The sequence below is a fragment of the Anabrus simplex genome, chromosome 8, assembly GCF_040414725.1.
Source record: "Anabrus simplex isolate iqAnaSimp1 chromosome 8, ASM4041472v1, whole genome shotgun sequence".
In the NCBI taxonomy this organism is placed as follows: domain Eukaryota; kingdom Metazoa; phylum Arthropoda; class Insecta; order Orthoptera; family Tettigoniidae; genus Anabrus; species Anabrus simplex.
In genome coordinates this window covers 102,990,047-103,013,566 of record NC_090272.1, presented here as the reverse complement: position 1 = coordinate 103,013,566, position 23,520 = coordinate 102,990,047, and the positions used below count along the sequence as shown (strand labels likewise).

The 23,520-nt window shown below is 38.0% G+C and overlaps 1 protein-coding gene across 2 annotated transcripts in view; it reads left to right on the top strand.

Moving 5' to 3' along the window:
* Positions 1-19,927, top strand: part of LOC136878855 (small integral membrane protein 8) — a 35,749-nt gene extending 15,822 nt beyond the window's left edge. The window contains exons 2-3 of one of the 2 annotated variants that reach the window (XR_010860849.2): positions 1,443-1,729; positions 19,366-19,927. Coding sequence is in view for 1 of the 2 variants with exons in the window: in XM_067152394.2 (XP_067008495.1) it covers positions 1,443-1,601 (159 nt within the window). In the remaining variant the exon portion in view is untranslated. Of the gene's footprint in view, positions 1-1,442; positions 4,641-19,365 lie in introns of those variants that run through there. The other variant, XM_067152394.2, reaches the window with a different exon arrangement.
* Positions 19,928-23,520: the final 3,593 nt, after the last annotated feature.

The window sequence follows — 23,520 nt, the reverse complement described above, 5'->3', positions numbered from 1 at the left end:
GTTCATGTACATGACAGCCTATTTTAACACTTTTGTTTTTGTTTGTTTCTTTTGCTGTACATGGATTATAACATGAAAAATAATTGTATGATTTTGTACAAGCATATGCAGCTTATATACAGGGTTATTCAGCAAAGATGTCCACTCAAATAATTCTTCAACAGTTAAAGATATCAAAATTCTGTTTTTGCATTCTGTAAAGGTACCAAGGGGCTTGTAACTGAACTTGCAGTTCTTTTCCAGAGCACCAATACCTGCTGAGATACCTAAATTAAGACTACAGTTGCTCTCTTCCCATCCTATCCCATCGTCGCTGAAAAGCTATCTGAGTTAGTGCGATGTTAAAAGTACTAGCAAATAAAAATACATGCAAGATTGACACATGAAGGACATCCAGCTGTAAAACTGGGCCAAATCCACATGTGACCCAGTTCTCACCACATTTCCACCAAGGTATGGGAATAGTGGCCAAGAAAGAAGAAGAAACATGAATAAACAAAAAAGGCCCGGTATGGGGGACAGTAGTTAACATAACTGAATGTTTGAAAGTAATGGTGGTGGTGAAAGTGGTTGTTGTTTTAACAGGAAGTACAACTAGGCAACCACCCCTTCTTAACATTAATCAGAAGGGAACACGGAAAAGGTTCGATCCTTTGAAGAATGAACAAAAGACAGACCACAGTCTCAAAGAGCATGAAAATAAGACTCCCTAAACCTCGCAAAACTAATACCGTCGGGGTCGAAGAAGAACAAGAGTTGACCAAGGGAAGTCAAATAAGAAACCCTCACATATCAGTTTTTCCTTTACATTTTACTTACGATGATAGTAAAGATGTTAAATCTTACATTTTATCACAATGTATTTATGGGCTCTGTAGAGTGAATACCTAGCTGTCAGAAGGTAAAGGTGTTCTGTAGGTCAGCAGCTAGCTCATGTTTCATATGTAGCGCAAATCAAACAGGATAGCCCCCAATTGGCAAATGAAGCACGTTTGAATACATTCCATTTTCTCAAGAGGTAATAGTCCGATTTGTGAAATAATCACTACTGAACTTGTAATATCCGTAAGTGTAAGGCTAGGTTCAGGAAACTGTTTTTAAAAGAACAGGTTAGTAGCATTATTACACGTAATCATGCTCATTTTGGTCTATATTGTTCCTTGTTGCTTATCTTAATAATATTGTACAGTATATTGATTAAGTGGTTAAACTATTTTATTTTTTCCCTAGTAGCATTATCATTATCTCAGGAGGTATTGGCACTCTGGAAAAGTGCTGCATATTTGATTATGACGGGATTGGTACTGTTAAGGAAAGTAAAAACAGAATGATGATATAACTTTGTGAGGTATGTGAGGTGGACATCGTAGGTGAATAACGCTGTATATTTTGTGTGTGCATGATGATGAATTTTTATGTACATTTTTTTCTTATCTTTTCAGAACAAGGTTGTGATGGGATTTGGACTAGTATCAATAACCATTTGTATTGGTTATATTGCTTATATGAGATCCAAATATGAAGGACTTGGTTATTATTCAGCAATTGATAAAGATGGAGAAGAAACTTTCATTGCAAAGAAATCAAAATGGGACACTTAAGAAAAACCTACAATCTGTTATGACTAATTGCAATGCTCTGTACATAGTGTATAAAATTAAAGTATTTTTGGAAGATTAGAGGAAGAAAACCATTGATTTTGTAAGCAGATACAGAAATGGCATACAAGGTATTTAGTCATAGAAATAATCTTCCTAATTTTAATTACAAGATTGTTACTGGTAGAAAGAAATTTTGTCTTATTAAATATGTATATCATAAATGTTCCTTCTAAGCTACTTATTAACTGAATGAATGTTACTTATGGAATTCAGGTGCATTTATTGTCAATAAAATTTTTTTTTTTTTTTTTTTTTTTAATGTTGAATATTACCTTTGCTAGAGATACCAAAAACTAGATGTTGGTGAGGAGCTTGCATATTCAATGATCCAGATAACTTTGCTAGTTTAGAGTCTCACATACTGGATTGAACTTGGAACAGGTTGAGGCCAAGAAAGCATCAAAAGGTTGTCCCCAAGGTACTTGAGAAGTTTCAGAGTTCTTTTCCACATTTCTAGTACTTCTTTTTCCATTCTAACCATCTTCTTATTTTTATTTCTCCTACTATTTAACCAGTCTCTTTGTTTCAGATAGTGCTGGAACAGGGGTATCATTCTCCCTGAATTTGCAATTTACAGTGAGATAATGAGTAACCCACTTCCCGATGTGTATCAGTTAGAGCATTTAAGCTTATTTTTGATCAAATTTCTGGAAAAGAAAGCAATTTAAGAGTGACTCCCCTCAAATGGGGTTGTAATGTGCAGAAGGGAAACTTTCTTTATATCATTTATGAACAAGTTCTCTAGTTTGCTCAAACTTGCAAGTCTTTCTCACTGTCTCCTTAATCTCCTCCCAAGCCACTGGTCTGCATCTTGGATTCACCTTTGTATCCTAGTGCTCACACCTAGGACCACTACTATTTAAAAATCTTCATGAATAAATTTGTCACAATCATCAAAGCAGACTATTCACAGATATCATAAAGATTTTGTTAAAAAGCAGTAAAGACCTGGTGCAAGTCCAGTGATATGAAGCTAAATGTGGATCAGTGCACTTGTATAATCTTCTCTTGCACAAGGGAACTGCTGCAGTTTTAATATATATGAACTCCTTTCACTTTCAAACTATCAGCTGATGGACGTGTCAAAACTGTCTGCCATCTTGGCCACAAAATATGTAAGTTTCTGAAATATGTTAAGGACATTTCGTACATTTGCAAAGAACACACTAATAAATCTCACTCTAATTGAATTAGGTCTACAGTGTTAATGTAATTATTAAATTTGGATTAAAAATTATATTTCAATTTTTCAATCTTTTATTTATTTTACTAAAATTATATATACAAGCTATGTAAGTCTGGTATTGTCAAAATTCGAATGCTATACTATACTCTACTGCATGGTAAGCACAGGCAGATCCAGGGAGGGGCTAAGGGGGGCTATAGTCCCCCCTCCCCCTCTAGTTACATTAAAACATTTTAAAGTTTGATTAACCCTTCAAGATTTTCGGGCTCAGGGTTTGATGTCGGACCAAATATGTCAGGTAAATTGATTGGAACTCAAGCACGGATTTTAAATGAGCAACCTCTGGTATATTCCACACACTGCTTCAGCCTTCAACCGAACTTGTGCATTTCAAAAAGCTGTGATATCAGGCGAATTAAGAATATGTTAGGGATTATATCATCAGTGACGTTTGTCTTTGCTTCTGCAAAAAGGATATCTGCTCTTCAAAGAGAGTTATCAGTAGGGCCTGGATGTTGATGCCGTAAAGAGGTTTAAAAAATGATTTTAATAAAATATCTAAAAATTTGAAAAATGCACTATAAAATGGTGAAAATGATCTTATAATAATAAACTCACCAATATTTCAAAAATTACATCTTAAGCTCAAACTGAAAAGTCAATAGATTTCTATCACTTAACAAAAGGTTTATGTTCACTTTAGTCTGAGTTGCACTGCACTACGAATGTCATTCTGATGTCAAATGTAAATGATCTGCGGTTATCAGCCAACAAGGTTTTATATTTCAAAAAGCTGCGTTCAATATCAACTGATGTTATCGGAGCGTACTTGAAGTGAGGAAGGTCGTTTGCTGCTAAATCCTCCTCAATCCAATCCATGCAGTAGTTTTCACTAGAAAGAATGTCTGAGAATGTTTTATACCCGGTGCTTTTGTCCAGCACTTTTTTCAGTTTTGATTCAATACCCATAGCAATTTCGCCACGATTGTTGCTAAGACTAGTTTCCACCTGGTTGATTAAGGAAATGGAATCAACCATTTCTTCGCCCCTTTTCTCCAACGATGTGATTGTTGCTGTCAATATGGCAAAATTTGATTTTATGAATGCCAAACTACCTTCAATATTTGGTTCAGATGGCATGTTCTGGGCAATTTTTATTGTTGCAGCTTCTTCACTGTCAAAACTCTGCACTATTTCCTGTACTAACTTGAAGTTTTTGCAATAATACACATACGTGTTTAACCACGTGCCCCAGTGTGTTACGATAGGTTGTGGAGGTAATGCAATGTCTGGAGCTTCAATTCTGAAACGTGCGACTCGCGAGGGTGCTTTTAAGAAAACTTCCTTAACGTTCGCTATACACCTGTCTACACTGGGGTAAAGAGTCGTTACTTCTTCACAAACTCTGTGCAGTCCATGGGCAAGGCATGTAACATGGACCATTTTGGAATAGAGTGCCTTCAATGAATTAGCTGCTCGTACCATATACAGTGCAGCATCAGCTGTCAGCGGAGAGATGGCGTGGAATGACATTAGTAGACGAATAAGTTTGAGTGGCATTTAAAAAAGTAGGAAAGATCACAATATGAAGATAAAGTTGAAATTCAAGAGGACAAACTGGGGCAAATATTCATTTATAGAAAGGGGAGTTAGGGATTGGAATAACTTACCAAGGGAGATGTTCAATAAATTTCCAATTTCTTTGAAATCATTTAGGAAAAGGCTAGGAAAACAACATATAGGGAATCTGCCACCTGGGCGGCTGCCCTAAATGCAGATCAGTATCGATTGATTGATTGATTGATTGATAAAAATAAAAGTACATCGTCATTAATGCCTCCAGGCCACAGGAGAAACATAGCACTATCAAACAGTTTTGATATGGTAGAATAATTGGTTTTTCGAACACTTCGGTAGTCAATAAAAATATTTCACCTGGTGTACGCACTTCTAAAGTTCCGATCACAACTGGCTATATAACTCCCCATAGCATCTGAAGTTTCATCGACAGACACCCATATCTTCTTCCTGCGAGTTTCAGATCTTATTTTGTTTAATGTGTCTTCATAACACTGCGGCAAATAATTCTTACGTAAAGTTGATTCGTCTGGTATTTCTTGATTCGTATGTTTTTCCAAAAATCCATGTAATTTTGGGCTGTTGAGTTTATACAGCGGAATGTTTGCAGATACATCACACAATTCTTTACTGAACTGTGAGGACTTGCCAGAAATCGAAGCAAATGAAGGCAGTAAGCGCTGAGTTGCAGGTTTATTTGAAACATGCTGAAGAACACGAACGTGTTCATCGCGACCAATATGTTGCATTACAGTAAATCTTCTTTCAGCAGCCACTTTAGTTCCACACAGTTTGCAAAACAATATGCTTCCATCGGTAGAAAACACATTGTCACCAAATTCAGATACTAGTTGTTTTAAATGCACTGACATACTCGGTTTTATTTTAGGCATTTTGAAAGCGGCAATGAACTATATCTCTCGTGAACTATGCAGAACTGAGACAAGAATATATACCCCTTCCCCTTCCTACCCCGCCACAGCTGACCTTGGTCAACAGAGCAGGTAACATTCCATTCCGCTAATAACTGGTTTGCGACGAAAACAAGAGTATCTGTATACCTACCCCCACAACCTTCTGCATCGAAGATATATATTTTACTACTAGTAGCAATACTGAAATATTTTATTTCAATATTTTAAATTATCTTGTATCAGCCACTAGCTTGTTCTTAACTCTGAGAGACGTTAACTCCCTCATATAAAGCTGTGACATGACTAAATCGGGAAAAAATGACCTTAAAAGACCGATTTCTCTAAAATATGACCCAAAATATAGACCAAACTTAAAAAAATGCTCTTAAAATGGAAAAATAGCAAAAAATAAAAGATGCAAAATAAAAATGACACATTTTTTAGACGGGGTAGCCCGGCCGGAGTTTATATGTGCTTCAGCATTGTTTTAGACAGCTCAGTAAAAAGATGGCATGTCATCAACACCCGGGCCCTAGCTATCAGTGAACCTGATATCAGTGAGTCAAAAAAGACCAAGTAAAAAGCAGTTTTTCCTACTCATTGGGTAGAAAGACATGATAGCTTCATTGTATTTAAGGAAGTAATATTACATCTAAGGCTTCTTGAACAAACAGAAAAAGGTCCAGATAGTAAGACGTTAAGTAAAGCTGTTGCCTTATGCGCGGCTTTGAGAAGAAGTGAATTTATCATTGGTTGCAAACAGCTGCATTGTCGTACATTGACACTGTAATAGGAAGGTTGAAATAATGAAAAAAAAATGCTGATGAAACATGTAAAGGCAGCAAGTGACATGGATGATGAAGAAATCAGTCTCCCACGTATTTGTGGCAGGCAAACTCAAAAGAACGAATGTGTCAACTAAGGATCCTGAGGAATACTTCAGGAAGATAGTAGGCTATTCTTGCCTTTTTTTGATCCCCTAATAAGACTTTGTGATGTTAACAAAGTGACCCCTTTAGAAGGGGTTATTTCCAGTCATTTCTCTAAGTTTTTAGTGGATAAAATTATTAAAGTAGCAGAGACGCATGAAGCAGATTGCACAGCAACAAGTGTTGAATTAAGAGTAGAAATATCACTATGGAGACATAATTGGACAATGCCTCATCCAGAAGGAAAAAGAAGGCCAAAAATGTGCTTTATTAGCTCTATGTAATGAAGACATCTTTCCCAATATTATTACACTTGCTACAAATATTTGCCACCCTGCCTGTCATGACAGCCTTTACAGAGAGAAGTTTCTCAGTCCTACGTAAGCTAAAAACCTACAAGTACAATGAGAGAGAATTGGCTTAATGACCTTGCATTAGCAACAACCATAAGGAAAGGACAATAAATATTGAAGATCTTTTAAGTCAAAACCACGAAGGCTTGATATTTCTAAATTGTCAAATTTTGATTGATGTGAGCTGCTAATATGTAACTGTAGGCCTACATAGTAAAGTTGATGTACTTTGATTATTGTTTAATTGAATTTTGTGGTGAAATAACTATTAATAAATTACTTTAACTAGCATTTACTACACTGAAACAATTTCCTTAAAATAAACTTGGAAAATGTCATTCTTCTTCTTCTTCTTGCGTTACGGCCTCTGTAGGACCACGGACAGCTCCTTCACGGATTGCATTTTTTTCTTCTTCTCCTCCCAGAACCTCTTCATCCTTTCTCTTCTTCTCTCCCGCTCTTCTTCTGAGATATTCAGTATCCTCTTCTCTTGTCTACTCCACTGGTGACTCTCAATCCTTTTCCTGTATCCATCCCTATCATTGATCTCTGGCATATTAGTCGGTATGTACTTGCTTTTCCAATTTTCCTTTTCTTCCACCTTGATCCCCAATTCTGACCAATCTTTCCGGAGTTCAACTACCCACTTGGTTCCTGTCTTTCCTCGTGTCCTCGCTGTTGTTTCCCATACTCTTTTCGTCATTCTATCCATATTCATCCTGATTACATGTCCCGCAAACCGTGCTCTTTTCAGTCTGATTTCTTCTGAGATTGTCCTCATGTTCCGGTATAGTTCTTCCCTGGGTCTCCTCATCCATCTCTCACCTCCTCTCTTAGGGCCTAGTATTTTCCTCAATATTTTTCTCTCTTCTTTCTCTAGTTGTTCCGCACCATTTCTTCCTAGTGCTATTGTCTCAGCAGCATATAATACAGCATTTCTCACCGTTGCCTTGTAATGTCTGATCTTTGCGTCTGTAGATATATTCTTTTTATTGTATATATCTCTGGTCATACAGAAGGCTGATCGCATCTTCTTTATCCTCTCTGTTATTCCCTCATTACTCCTATTCCTTCCTGTTATAAATTCTCCTAGGTACTTGAATTTGTCCACCTTTTGTACGGTGCCTTCCGGTGTTGTCCAATCCTCAGTGGTATTCAATGTCTTTGTCTTGTTGTAGGCGATCCTCAGTCCTACCCTTCCGGCTATATTGCTTAAGTTGTTGAGTTGTGTCTTTGCATCTTCTTCTGTCTCACTTACTATAGCTATGTCGTCCGCAAAGGCTAGACAATCTACTTGGGCCCTATTGTCCTTTTTGTCCCCAACATGCGTCTTTGGTATTCCCATTGTCTCATTCATTGTTCTCCACTGTCTGATGACTTCATCCAGAGCTATGTTGAACAACATTGGTGATAATCCATCTCCTTGTTTGACACCAGTGTTGATATCAAATTCTTCAGAGAGTACTCCTCTGAATCTCACCCTTGCCTTTGTGTCTGATAGAATTTCCATTATGAGTTCATGTGTAGTGCCATCTAATCCTCTGTTCTTCAGGATTCTTCCAAGAGTTTGTCTGTCGATGGAGTCATATGCCTTAGTGAAATCTACAAAGGTTACCACCGTTTTTTTGTTCTTTAAGGCCCTATGTTCTATCAGTTGTTTCAGTATAAATATCTGTTCTATGCATCCTCTTCCCTTCCTAAATCCTGCTTGGTAGTCTCCAATTGTACTTTCTAACTGTTCTTCCAGTCTATTGAGCAGGACTTTCGACAACACCTTATAGCCAATCTCTAGTAGCGAAATTCCTCTATAGTTGTTTGCATCCCTCTTGTCCCCCTTCTTATGTATTGGTATTATGATCGCATTCTTCCATCCTTCTGGTAACTTCTTTGTTCTCCAAATCTGGCCGATGATGTTGGTCATGTTGTCTACTGCCTTGTCACCTCCCCACTTAATCATCTCAGCTGATATTCCATCTTCTCCGGTTGCTTTGTTATTCTTTAGATCGCTTATGGCCTGTGCGACCTCATCTCTAGTTGGAGGACATGACTCTCTCTCTTCTGTGTTTGTCCCCAGCTCCAGCTCTTCTTCAGGTGGTTCACAGTTTAACAGGTCATGAAAGTATTCTGCAAGTATCCTACAGTTCTCCTTCGCACTAACTGCCAGATCCCCATTCTTATCTCTTATAAAGAGTTCTCTGCCTTTATATCCACTCAGGCTCTTTTTGAATTTCCCAAAAAAGTCTCTACTATTGTTTTTCCTGAAGTTGTTTTCAATTTCATCCAATTCCTGCTTCATCCTCTGTCTTTTGGTCCATCTTATGGTTCTGGCTGTTTCCTTCCTTACTCGTAGGAAAACTTCCCATTTTTCCAGGTTCTTCTTAATGCTCCAGTCTCTCCAGGCTTTCCTGCGATTCTCAACCGCTTCCTCACAGTCCGTATTCCACCACCAGTGTTTCTTTTTCTTTTCTTCCTTTCCCCATATTTCAGCCTGTTTCCTCATATTCAGCTTCATGTCATCCCATCCATTGCCAGTTTCTATTCCTTCCTCGTATTTGGATCGATTGTGCCGTAATTTGTCTCTGTCTATATTTATTTTTCCAGTTGGTCTACTTGTCTGTGGCAGTCTACCCCTGTGCGGAATCCAAAGGCACTTGATTTCTGTAAGATAGTGATCTGATTCTATTCTTGTATTCTTTCTGACCTTTGTGTTCATAATCTCTTTAGTGTTTGTCCGATTGATTGCCACATGGTCAATCTGGAATTCCCCAATGTGGGTGCATGGGCTTGCCCATGTCTTTTTCTTATTCGGTTTGGCCCTGAAGTGAGTTGTCATAAGTCTCATTCTGTGTTCTCGACATAGTTCAATTAACCTTTCTCCGTTTTTGTTCGTCCTCTTGTGTGCTGGGTACTCGCCTACTATCCCCTTATGTTGCTTCTCCCTCCCTACCTGTGCATTATAATCACCTACAAGTATCTTTACTTGTCTGTGTGGTATGCTTTTCAGTGTATCATCCAGTTCTTCCCAGAAACTGTCTACAGCTTTCTTGTCTTTTCTGTTCTTGTCATTGGTAGGCGCATGTCCATTTACTATGGTATATTTTTTGTTCCCTGCTCGAATTGATAACGTGGAAATCCTTTCAGACCTACTCTTCATTTCAATTATGCCATCCTCATACCTCTTGTCTATTATGAATCCTGTGCCAAAGCATGTAGGTGTGTGTCTTCCTTTTCCCACTCTGATTCCTGGTTTCCCTTTCAGCACTATGAAGCCTTCTGACTCCACTGTGTCTTCATCACTATATCTTGTTTCTTGCATGGCTAGTATCCCAATGTTTCTTTCTCTCATCTCATCTATTACCTGTTTAAGTTTACCAGTCTTTGTCATTGTCTGTACATTTATGGTCCCCATCCTGAAAATCTTTTTCGTTTTGATCCTTTTGGAGGTTCTTGGGAGCTCCGACTCTTCCCATTCGCACATTCTGGCAGGTCCCCCAGAATCCGAATGCCTGCTTGCGTCAACTTTGGTTGACGGGGGATTGTCCCCCTGGGGTAATCTCAATTCTACAGTGCGATCCATTCCATGAGCTAAAAGGAATGTTTGTTGGGACAGCTCGGGACTGTCCAATTATACGACTGAGGTTGTTAGCCCCAGAAGATGAAATAAGAGCTTGATGTTCAGCTCAGGCTGGCATTTCCTCCAAACCTCACGCTTCGGTTTTCCCGCCGGTACTCGGGTGGCTGACTGCAGTGGTTTCCCACTGGGCGATGGGTGCGCCACGTCCCTACGCCAGGAAAATGTCATTACTATGGAAATAAAATGTCCCAATTACTCGTTTTTTTCTTTGTGGTATGGTATTCTTTCAAGTGTGCATCAGATATGCAGAAATACTGAAGAAAGTAAACTGATGTATTTATACTTGTGCTTTGGAAAGTACAGTACTCTCTTGCAATCCTGTAGGGCATCTCTCATCTCATGCTAGATTCTGCACATCACTTTCTGATTCTACTGAAAAACTTGTCTATTACAAACAATTATTCAGATATTCCATAATATCCTGTAAACATGCATCTTGCTTTGACGTGGTGTACTATGTAGGTTATGTGAACACCAAATTGTACTAAACAAAACTATAAGACTTAGCTCAAAATATACACTATAATTACTTAAAAACTTATTTTTCTAACAAACTATCAACTAAACTATATACCTTACTGGAAGTACTACTTAAATTTACTACAAAAGTTGTCAACAAATTCAATCAATCAATCAATACTGATCTGACAGAAGTACACGTAAGTTTACCATAATTTAGTGAACACTGCAAAAGAAACAGCAAGACAGAGCAAACATGTTCAAAGAAAATGTATAAAAGCAGGAAATGCATCTGCAATCTCGTCATATACTACGTAAATAACTAATTAATTCACTGAATGAAACAGTAAAGACGGATCGTTACCTTGAAAGATTTAAGATACTATACCCTGAATTACTCCTCTTTTTTTGTGAGACAACTTAAATTCAGATGTACACAATCATTCTGTCTGTTCGAAACCCTCCAGGTATCTTGATCTATACCACATTTCACAAGAGTTTAATCCTGATGTAAAGAAATAGGCGGAGTACCTTGCCTTTGCATGTGGACACAGACGTAGTTGATTGGAGAAGCAACCGTCGCACTCACTTGACTGTATGCGAGCTCGAGAGCACTAATTTTATTTTATTTAGTTTATTACATTTTAGAGAGTTTGGAAGAGTACATAATCAAATTAAAATATGCTAGTTGCTTTACGTCGCACTGACACAGATAGGTCTTATGACGACAATGGGACAGGAAAGGGCTAGGAGCGGGAAGAAAGCGTCTGTGGCCTTAATTAAGGTACAGCCCCAGCATTTGCCTGGTGTGAAAATGGGAAACCACGGAAAACTATATGTACCAGTATGTATATATATATATATATATGCTTTTTTGATAAAATAGTGATAAAATAATGAGAAATGAAGGCACAAGGTGTGGTGTAATACAGGAAGTCTTCTCATAGTGGGGGAAAGTCCCAAGCTGTACAGCATGGAGATAAGGTGTTGCATCTAGCAGCAGCAGTCATTGTCAGTATTCATAGTGAGAGAAATGGAGCAAGAGGTAGGACCATTGTGTGTAGTGAAGCACAAAAGAGGAAGTGACCATAGGCAGTACATTGTGAATGTGTTCAAAAAACTAAGTGAACAGAATCCAGATTTAGTCGTTTAATCGTAAGTTCAGATCTTTGCACTGTTATCGTATGCGATGCGCAGCCCTGTACATCCAAACATGAGACGTTGACGGGGTGGAGGTCGGTACTACACGTTCAGTGAATCACAACTCTTTCTTCGGCAGAGGTGTAGACATACCATGTTTACATCAGGATTAAACTCTCATGAAAAGACATATACTTATGCACACTTCGATACTTGTATTTAACCCACAAACACATAGGCAGCATGTGAGCACAGTACAAAGCCTTATGTTAAGAGTACTGTTCTGTGGTATGGTGTCCCACCCAACTTACATTATGGTTTTGAGTTCCAGGCTCTACAGAATATATTTATGATGTTTATGGGAATTCACTTGGGTTATCATTACAGAGAAGTCCCTTTTATAGAGGTAGAAAATCAACTTGGCTTTTGTTCTTGGAAACAAGAGAACCATCCAAGAAATATTCTTCCTGTACAAGATCATCATCATCATCATCATCATCATCATCATCAATGTCCCACTCCAGTCACCCAGGTGTGGTTAACAAGTCTCCTCCACTCATTTCTGTCCTTCCACTTTTCCTGCTCCATTACTTCCACCACATCCAATCCAGCTTCTCTAATGTCCTTCCAAATCTGATCCATCCACCTTCTACTTGGTCTTCAAACTGGTCTCTTTCCCTTCACTTCTCTTTCCAATTCCCTTCTTGCTACCGGTTCCTTTCCCATTCTTTTTACATGTCCGAACCATCTCAGTCTTGCTTTCTGTATCTTCTGTGCTAACGGTTCTATATTTAGCTCTTCTCTGATTTTAATATTTTGAATTCTATCTCTTCTTGCCTTTTTAACCAATGTTCTTACAAATTTCATTTCTACTGCTTGGATCTTACTATCTTGTCTCTTATTAGTTACCAGCCTTTCTAGTCCGTATGTTACAATTGGTAGGAAATACTGCTTATATAATTTCATTCTCTTGGGTACGTTGTCATCCCATAAAAGCTCTGACTTGATGATAAAATGTTGTACCTTTACTTAGTCTGTTATTAATTTCAGGGTTGATTTCATAATTTCCATTAATAATGCTACCCAGATATGTAAACTGTTCTACATTCTCTAACCATTTTCCATCTATGTTCACTTGGCTTCTCTTTTTCTCTTTTCCACAGTGCATGACTACAGTTTTCTTTTCACTAATTACCATTCCAAACTCCTTCACATTTTCATTCCAAATGTCCAGTCTCCTTTGTACTTCCTTTTCTCCCTTTCCCCAAATCACCACATCATCAGCAAATACCAAAGCATTCACTTCATCACTTTCTGATTCTACTGAAAAACATGTCTATTACTAACAATTATTCAGATATTCCATAATATCCTGTAAACATGCATCTGTTTTACATGTTTTATGATTCCATCCATCAATATAATAAACAATAATGGTGACGGTGCACTTCCTTGCTTGAGACTTTTTTTTTTTTTTGTATAAAATGTTTCAGTCACCACTCCCCACTTGTACACTGCTTTTACTCTCATGATACAACATTTTTATCTTGTTAATTAATGATTGTGGTACATTCCAACCATGTTATCGGGTTCTCATACAGGTTTTCTCTTAACTGTATCATAGGCTTTCTCCAAATCCAAAAATACGAAGATGATTTCCTTGTTCCTTTCCAGATGTTTCTCCATTATCGTTCACTGTAAATATTAAAGTCTGTTGTTGATCTGTTCGGTCTAAAGCTATATTGTTCTTCCTCTAACTGTGTTTCTACTATATCCCTGTCTTTTGTCTATGACTCTCCAATATTTTTAGCCCATGTGATAATAGGGTTATACCTCTATAATTTTCACATTTCTTCCTATTTCCTTTTTTGAACAATGCTTCCTTGTTGTCCATCTTCAGGTATCCTTTCATCCTTCCATATGGTATTGAGGGCTCAGTATAGCCAATGTAGTCCAATGCTTCCTGCTGCCTTAATCATATTAGCATTGAACTCATCTTTTCCACTTGCTTTACCTTTGGTCATTGCTTTCACTGCCGTTTCAAGTTCCCACAAGGTTATCGGGTTCTCTTCTGTTTCTCCATCTGTTATTTCCATTTTCTTATCTCCTCCTTCCTCCGAGCAGTTATCCTCATTACAAAATTTTTCAAAATACTTTGCCATCACATTCTGAAGACCTTTTTCATCATGTACTATGGATTCATCTTCTCTAACGCCTTGAATTTTTCTTGATTTATTCTTTTCGATTTTATTACTCTGTATATTAGTTTCAGATTTCCTCGACTATCTTGCTCAATTTTGTTGGTAAACTCTCCCCAACATTTCTCCTTTTCTTCCTTGATACTCCTCTTTACTTGTAGTTTCAATCTTTTGTATTCCACATGTAACCTTTCTATCTTATTCTCATCCCTCTGATATGTTTTTTTGCTTTTCCTTATCCATTTCTTTCTTCACCTTGTTCCTTTCTTTTATTTCTTTTTTTATTTTGTCTGTCCACCACCGTGTCTCCTTTCCCTTGACCTTTGCTTTTCTTTTCCCACATACCTCAATTGCTGCTTCCAGAAATCTCTGTCTTAAATTGTCTGGCACTTCTCCACTTCTTATTTCCGTGTTAGGCAACTTCCTTTTTATACAGTCCTGGAATGCCATAATTTTATCCTCCTCCAATTCGCAAATCCTGATCTTTGATTTCTTCTTCAATGCAATTTTAAGGATTTTTACTTGTTTTAATTCCACAAAACTGGAAATGGCATATGGATTTTAGGGCCGGGAGTGTCCGAAGACATGTTTGGCTCGCCAGTGCAGGTCTTTCTATTTGACGTCCTGCACATCGTGATGAGGATGAAATGATGATACACCCAGCCCCTGTGCCAGAGAAATTAACCAATGATGGTTAAAATTCCCGACCCTGCCAGGAATCGAACCCGGGACCCCTGTGACCAAAGGCCAGCACGCTAACCATTTAGCCATGGATCTGGACTTTGATTCCACAATTAATAATCTGTGATCACCTTCCATACTTTCACTGGGGGATTATTTTCATATTCATGATGTGTCTTCCCCATTCTCGGTCTGTTATTATAAAATCGATGAGTGTTCCATACTGTTCATCCCAACTATATGGGCTGATCTTATGGCTATTCCTCTTCATAAACCATGTGTTCCTTATCAGGTTATTTCTGATAAAAAGTCCAACACTTTCTCTCCAACTTCATTTCCATCACTATACCCATGTGGGCCCAGAACATTCTCATACCCCATTCTATCAGTTCCCAGATGAGCATTCAGATCTCCCATTATCATGATCCCATCTCCAGTAATATGTGTTTCCAGTTCATTGAGGAACTCTTCTTTTTTTCTTCCACACTACATCCTGTCTGTGGAGCATATGCCTGTTCTATTTTCAGTAGTTACTTGTTTACATGTATGTGCATTATTATAATTCTCTCATTTACATACTCAACTTCAGCTATTGGTTCAACATTCTGATTCACTACAAATTCCACTCCATTTCTTTTCTTTTTACTGTTACCCATCCAGTACAAGGTGTACCCCTTTCTTATTTTCTTCATTCCTTTCCCTTTTACTTCACTTAATCCCAGGATGTAGAGTTTTCCTTCCCATCCAGTGTTAAAATATTTATTGTTCAAAATTGAGTTTTGTTTTCTGATTTAACACTTGCACGAACATCAGCATTACCATCATACTGTGTAACTGTAGTTTGAGACTGGTCATTTCTATTTCCATTTTTAAACTTCCATCCAAGGCTTGTATGATAGTTGAAAGCAAGTATAAATTTACTCATCTGCTGACCTGCTAAGCCTAACGCAACCGAGGATTTTCTCTCGGCGCTTACTCCCTTAGCCTTTTAAGATCCCTCTTCCTCACAAAGCAGTGCTTTCCTCTTCTAATTTTCCCCAGAGAGGATGGGTTGTGTCATCCACCATCTTCGCCATTCCAGAGGTCTCTTTCTCTGCCTAAGATGCTGTTAAGGTCTTCACCCGTAACCCTGGGCATGGGTTCCACGTTATACCCCATGAGACTGGGTCCCTGCCTGAACTTAGCTCTCCTTCACACTGGCCTACTGATGTGGAGGATACCCACCCCCCGCAACGTGAATCCGCCAGACAAGAATTACTCAAGTGAAGGATAGGGAAGATGACCCTATCTCCCTTGAGCCGGGTTTACGGTTGTGTATGATGCCACAACCAAAGGCAAGATTATCTCTGGTCTAATTGACAGTCCAGAATTGCTGGAGAACCTGCATTTCGAGTGTCCAATCACTGCAAGATCAAGATGACTTCATAAACACCAGCTATAAAGCAAATGACATGCTCAAGCGTATTCGAAGGCTTGGGAAAAGGATATCACATAGATCAAAGGCAGGCCAGAGAAGGAGTAGAGTATGTGTTTTGCAGCTGCTTGAACGACTTGCAGTTGCAACTACGGACGGGACGCGGTATCAAAACTGATTTTAAACTTTTGACAGTTTTATTGTGCCTAATGTCTCATCCTATTCAGATTATGGCGCTAAGTGAATGCGTTTAATTACATTCCTTTCATTAGGTTATGCGTAGGAAACAAAATCAGTAACTCTGATATGTGATAACTCAGAACTCCTTTGACTTCTACTTGTAATCATGGCAAAAGAGTAAGGCTACATAAACGACAAACAACCTTCTGGGTTAAGTACAGAAATAAATTAATAAATATCAATCACCAAAAACAAAATGTGTGTTCTTATGTATCTGAAATTTCATTCTGCGGCAGATGAGGAGGAGGAGGAGGAATACGTATCTTTTTGCTGATATTTGGTGAGATCTCACACTTACAATTCGAAGAATTGCAGTGAGATGTGCATCTGACTGTTTGTGGAGATTTATTTATATTTATATTCATTAGAGGGAATAGTTTCTCACACAGGTATGTTGAGTCAAACACTGATAGCATTTTGTGCATATTTGGGAAATCTATATGAGAAAATTTGCATACAAATCTGATAGGTTTGTTCGTGATTTATATTTAGCCTTCCACTCACTATCACATCGAAGTTTGAGCAATTCGTACTGCAGATCAAACGGAATGTCGTCAATTATTATAGTACAGTCGAAACTCGAAACTGGTTATAACAACTTTTGAAGGGACCGCCAATTAACGGTCGCTGATCATGATAGTTGCAATAACCTGTCTTTAATTTTTTTTTTTTTTTTGCTATTAGTGCCATATCTAAGTTTTAACAATCTCATGGTTTAACAGAATAAAGTTAAAACTTCAAAAAACATAAGTGAAATAAGCACTGTATTTTTGGAGTGGGACTGAGAGGAAATTTTCTTCTAACGTTTACGTATGTGAACAGCAATAGTATGTCAGCTAATTATAAAATAATGTGCACGGCCTTGACTAATTTTTTCTTTTTTTCCCACAATTTGCTTTACATCGCACATACACAGATAGGTCTTATGACGACGATGGGATAGGAAAGGGCTAGGAGTGGGAAGGAAGCGGCCATGGCCTTAATTAAGGCACAACCCCAGTGCTTGCCTGGTGTGGAAATAGGAAACCACCTTCAGGACTGCCCACAGTGGGGTTCAAACCCACTGTCTCCCGAATGCACATTCACAGTTGCGCGACCGTAACCGCATGGCCACTTGCTTGGTAAATGAGGCTTAATTTCTGTCCTTCCATGTAGAAATCGTTGAGCGTGATACACTCAATTCCTTTGCGATGCTCACGCTTATTTCCCCATTTTCTAATCACCCATATTATGTCTGACTTTTCTTCAACAGTAAACACTTTCCCCTTTCTTTTTCGACATCTTCACAGCAATGATTGCCTTTAACTATTTAACAGACAGACTGTGTTGCAATCTATAATCTACTGAAAACAAGAGTTTGAAAATGAGCTTTACATTGTTGTTCAGCAATCCCCAAATGCGTAACAGAAATGAGCAATGAATGTAACAGTCGATACACTTCACTGAAAATGTGATAAATACACAGTTTTTATAATGTCATAATAATTGATGTCGTACTAAGCGATTTTTTAAATACGATGTTTATATAGGATTTAGACGGGGCCGTCAGATTTCGCCATTATATCCAATACATCCTTAAAAGCGATGTCGCAATAAACGGTTTTGACTGTAGTTGAAAAGAGTGCAGTAAACACTTTGAGATCCATTGACACAAGCAAATTGGCTGTGTGATTAGGGTCGCGCAGCTGTGAGCTTGCGTAAAACATAAGTGAAATAAGTACCGTATTTGCAATACAGTATTTGTGGAGTGGGACTAAGAGGAACTTTTCTATACGTTTAAATATGTCATCAAATTATAAAATAATGTTGTGCACGGCCTTGACTAATTTTTTTTTCACAATTTGCTTTACATCGCACCTACACAGATAGGTCTTATGGCGACGATGGGATAGGAAAGGCAGAAGACATCAGATCACTGTTACTGGTTCCTTCGGCGTATGGCTAGACAAAAGTCATATCTCAAATTTTGAGAAACTGAATGTGCTGTAGTGTTTCTGGCATTAATTACATATTTCAGTGATTATTTGCATACCAGTTGAAATAAGTACTATGAGCTTTAGATGATGAAGATTATGAACTAAAATTCCTAATACCTTAATTAAGGCCATGACTACTTTCTTCCCTCTTCGTTGTCTATCCCTTCCAATCGTCCCATCACCAGGCTGAGTGGCTCAGACCGTAGAGCGCTGTTCTTCTGACCCCAATTTGGCAGGTTCAATCCTGGCTCAGTCCGGTGGTATTTGAAGGTGCTCAAATATGTCAGCCTCGTATCGGTTAAATTTACTGGCACGTAAAGAACTCACAAGATTACACTCTCCAGAGCGCTGTGAACTTGTGACATGCAGCTTGATACTATGGTTTTTAACCGAGGACATTCTTATAATTTTATGTTAGACAACACCTACATTGAAGATTAGCAGTTTACGATTTGTAAGAACAATCAGGATCCTGATCATTCACCTTACAGGTTTGAGTTTAAGGCTGATGATGCCCTAAAAATGGGCAAAACAAGTCCCTTGTAACTTTTTATGATAAGATTTAATTCTTAATTTACTAGATCTCTTTGTATTGAATAGGTGGATATTAAAATAACACTTTACTTTGTATTTACGTACATTTCAATACGGACCTAACATGAGAATTATAACGTGTAACACTACTTGTTTGCCGTCAACTGCACCAATGCAATTTGGATATTCCCATAAAGGTGCGTATCCTTCCTAGATATTTTGCCAGTGTTCTTTTGTTGGTACCAGCAAGAAGTCCTTTATTAAGGTATCCCAGACAACTCTGCAGGTCTCATATATGATTATGTGAACTGTTGACTCACTTAATCTATAGCTGAATGAGATACTGGCAATAGAATCTCCATAATCAAGAAACCTATAATCAGGATATAAATCTTTCAAATTCAAAGGTTCGAACTCAATGTATAGCTAATAATTCTATATCTAAAATATTTTTCTTTTGTCTTTCAGCTGCCGAGTGCAAAAAGAAAAGGAATTCTTTGCAAGATAATTACAGAAACTATATAAAAAAGGAGAAGACAATAAGAGGCCAGGCTGCAACAAGCATCAAGCAGTGGAAAGACCACTTAACCATGAGTTTTCTCTGACAGGCCTCAGCAATCAAACATGCTTTCTGAAACCCAGGAATCAGATGAAGAGGAATTGGTAGTTGCTGAAGCATCACAGATATCAAGTGATCAACAAGAAGTGATAGTGAGACAGCAACTCCATCCACGGCTTCTGTGCAAAGAAAGAGGTCAAATATCTCTGTGGCTGATGTGCTGGACAATTTTGTAAATGCCAAACGTGCAAAAGTGAATAGAAAGCCCACAGATTCCCTAAAAAATATTTTTGAAGCAGTGGAAGGAACTGTTAGATAATTCAGTCCTCTGTTGCAAATTGAATTTAAATCTAAAGTCAATGCTCTTGTGGCAGAATATGAAATAAAAAATTTGACTGCTCCCACAGATGGTACACTGGTTTACAGTATTACTTTCACATGTAATCTTGTTAAATAAAATATGAAAGGAAATCATTACTTACTTCATTGTTACTGCTAGTCATTCACCAGATGATACTGGTTTTCTGAAATTTGATTCCTTTTTTTTTGGAGGGATAGAACACTTAGCAATTCTGGAAAGAGAAGGTAATATTCACCACACTGTTCCAGTTTTAAGTTTATTTAATGTATCCAAAATCTTCTTTCTTGTTTCTCTTCTTCTTTGCAGGCTAACACAATAGCTATAATTTCTCTGTCTTTGGACGAAGAGCTCTATATTGCTACACCCACTGTTCTAAGCTGGTTTCACTGATTAATTGCTTCTGGAAGATAGGAACGTATGTGCAGCAGACAAACAGACACGAGGGAAACCGAACATAATTGAGCAGAACGCATGCAATGTCCTCACTGCTTAAGATGAATGATTGTACCCTGCTTGCAAGAGGGATCCATTGGCTCATATTACTGCCAACACACTTGTATCTGGCCATCGGAGTGTACTGACTGGTACCTCGACTCATCTGTCTAGGCAATTTTTTTCCATACTTCGAGCATCCAACGGCGGTGTTCCTTTGCCCCTGTAAGTACGCCATGCTTTGTGACAGGTGTTGAGCAGAGGTACCCTCGTGTGACACTTGTTTCTGTACCTTATGGCGAGATGGTTCTATGTGGTACGGCTGCTCTCATGTCGGCATTGTCCACCTACAGTGACTAGCCTGTCTATCCACTCTTCCAATTCGAGCTAGCTAACAGCTACCTCTGTCATCAATGAATCATACTCCACTACAGTCGACTCTGGTGGCAGTGGTTTTGCCTTAATCTACATATTCATGCTAATAATAATAATAATAATAATATTCATGCTACACTCTTGATATGGTTGTCCTCAGAAACCCTAGTGCCTGCATGACTTCAGAGATAGAGTGGCCTGTAGATCTGGCACTAACAATCTGGTCACGATCAAATGCGTTGAGGTCTCACGTCATACCCATCCTGTAGTCAACTGTTACTCATACAGTCTGTACGAGGTCTGATGTCCTTGCTGTTACATGCCATTTAAAAAAAATTAAAATTCTTTAAAATAATAATAATCGTACGGCCTCAGCTACCGTGTGCAGGCATTTCGATTTGATGCCATCTGGCTGTCTGCTCATCAATTTCGACGTTCCGTTTTACTCTAGGTCCGTTAGATGGCAGACAGAGTAAACCGGATCTCTCTTGGGCGTCTATGGCTGAGATTTAATTAATTTTGTCGGGTAAATACCAAATGTATCACCAGAGATCTTTTACATGCCGACATCGTACGACATGGAGTGTCGAATGGACTTTTTTCCGCCCTTCAAAAATCCAACTACCTCTGCCGGGTTTGAACCCGCTATCTTGGGATCCAGAGGCCGACACTCTACCACGGTGTGGAGCAGAGGTAACCTCGTGAGATACTTGTTTCTGTACCTTATGGTGAGATCTTTGCCATATGACAGGCTATCTCAAAAGGCTTCAGATTTCTTCTACCAGAATAGCTTAATTTTTGAAAGAAATTTCCATAAGAGTTAAAGTTTTTAAATGTTCTGATGTGGATTTGGTCCCAACCTATTCTGAGGTCAGAATTTCAATCTCCCTCAGTCAATACACTGAAATTACCAGATACCAACACTGCTTGTAACATTTTCAAGTAAGGTCGTTCAAATTAACATTGAAGAAGGATTGTTTGCAGGAAGTGTTTATTAAATAATGTGTTTTCTCAACCTTTCATAAGGAACCTCTGTTTTAAATTACTAGATAGCAACAATGACATTTGTATGCCATTACAAGACGTTATGGCTGGCATTATTTCAAGTTATATTTCTAATTTTAACACTGAAGATAACAAAAGTTTTTGCAAGAAGTGAGGACAATTTGTGTAAATAATATGTATATTATATCTTTTAGCATATCTCATAGTTCTTAAAGAGGCATTGGGTTCTTCCATTTTTTTCAATTTCTGAACAATGAGTTTTATAATCTACCACGTGATTTTATGGCTGAAGAGGTCTCAAACAGAGACGGAACATGTCCCAAAATATGTTTAATGTTTTTATATTAAATAGTTTTCACTTGTAAAGTGATGTGTATTGATTGGGTGGACCATAAACCTAACATTGTTTCATAATTTGTATTTCCATCCGGGAGTTTTCTTCTTTGAATAATTCCATTTAAATTGGTGATTGGGGCTGATGACCTTCGATGTTAGGCCCCCTAAAACAACAAGCATCATCAAATTGGGGCTTAACACAGTCAACCCTGCCAGAATTATACACAGAAAGAAGTCTACGTCTTGGTTTTTGTTTACATCCAAGGCCTAACACAAGGTGAGATTTTTCTGTCAAGGATAGCTCCCTTAGCCTTTGATAGTCCCCTATCCAATTTGCAAGGCAGCAGTGTTGTGATCAATTTGTGTGTGTTATTTCTTACACACACGTTTCATCAAGACCTGCTAAGGGGAAACAACTCTGCCCGCAGTTATTGGTTCTCTCATAGTTTGCCTGGCTTGGTACTGGCTGCCAGACTCCCCCGACCAGATAGTTGCACACACGGTAGCAGGATGATCATAACCTGACCTGACAGCAAAAATCTGTGCAAACTCCTGGAAATAGATTACTGCTATTTTCTTTAACTAAAAAGATGCAAACTACTCAATGTAAAAATAAGTTTTTTTGTTTCTATATATTCATAAAAATTTCAATGTCTGTGTCAGTTGCACTCAAACATTTCTCCAAATGCTCGTGGTATTTGATTTCATTTTAAATTTGCTTTACGTCCCATTAACTACTATTACGGTTTTCGGAGATTTTAGTTTTACAAGCAACTAGACAGCCTGTCTGTATGACACAATGCAGCTCGGCTCTGCAGTATACACCGGCTCTGAAACATGACGTCGTACTAGCACTCACACAGAATTGGCACCCATGAAAAGTTAAGGGGTTTGAGCTCCACTTTAGATTTATTTACTGGCACCTAAAAGAATCTCTGCAGGACAAAATTTCAGCATCTTGATATCTCCAAAAACTTTAAAAGAAGTTAGTGGGATGTAAAATCTATATTATTATCATTACTATTATTTCCAAACAATACAGTCAATTCAAAAACACACAAAAATACAATTAAGAGGACAACAGAGTGGAGTGTTGTCATGATATGACAACATTTAGTTAAGTGATCTAATTTTTGTGCTGTTCAGTACTGAACATACTTTCCTTTGCTTTGAAATGAAATGGCGTATGGCTTTTAGTGCCGGGAGTGTCCGAGGACAAGTTCGGCTCGCCAGATGCAGATCTTGTGATTTGACTCCCATAGGCGACCTACGCATCATGATGAGGATGAAATGATGATGAATGTAATATGTGGTGAGATGGAGAACTACAACTATGGGAAATATAATTTTACATTTTTTAATTTAACATGTTTGATGGATTTCATTTTTGGTTGTAACTCTGGACTCTGCTGGAATATTTGTAAAATTGTAATAATTTCTTTAGGGAAACAAATGTAGCGTTGTTTAGAGCATGTACACAAATAATAATAATAATACAAATAGTAGTAATAATACGAATATGAATATAATAATAGATAGAATAATAATAAACTAA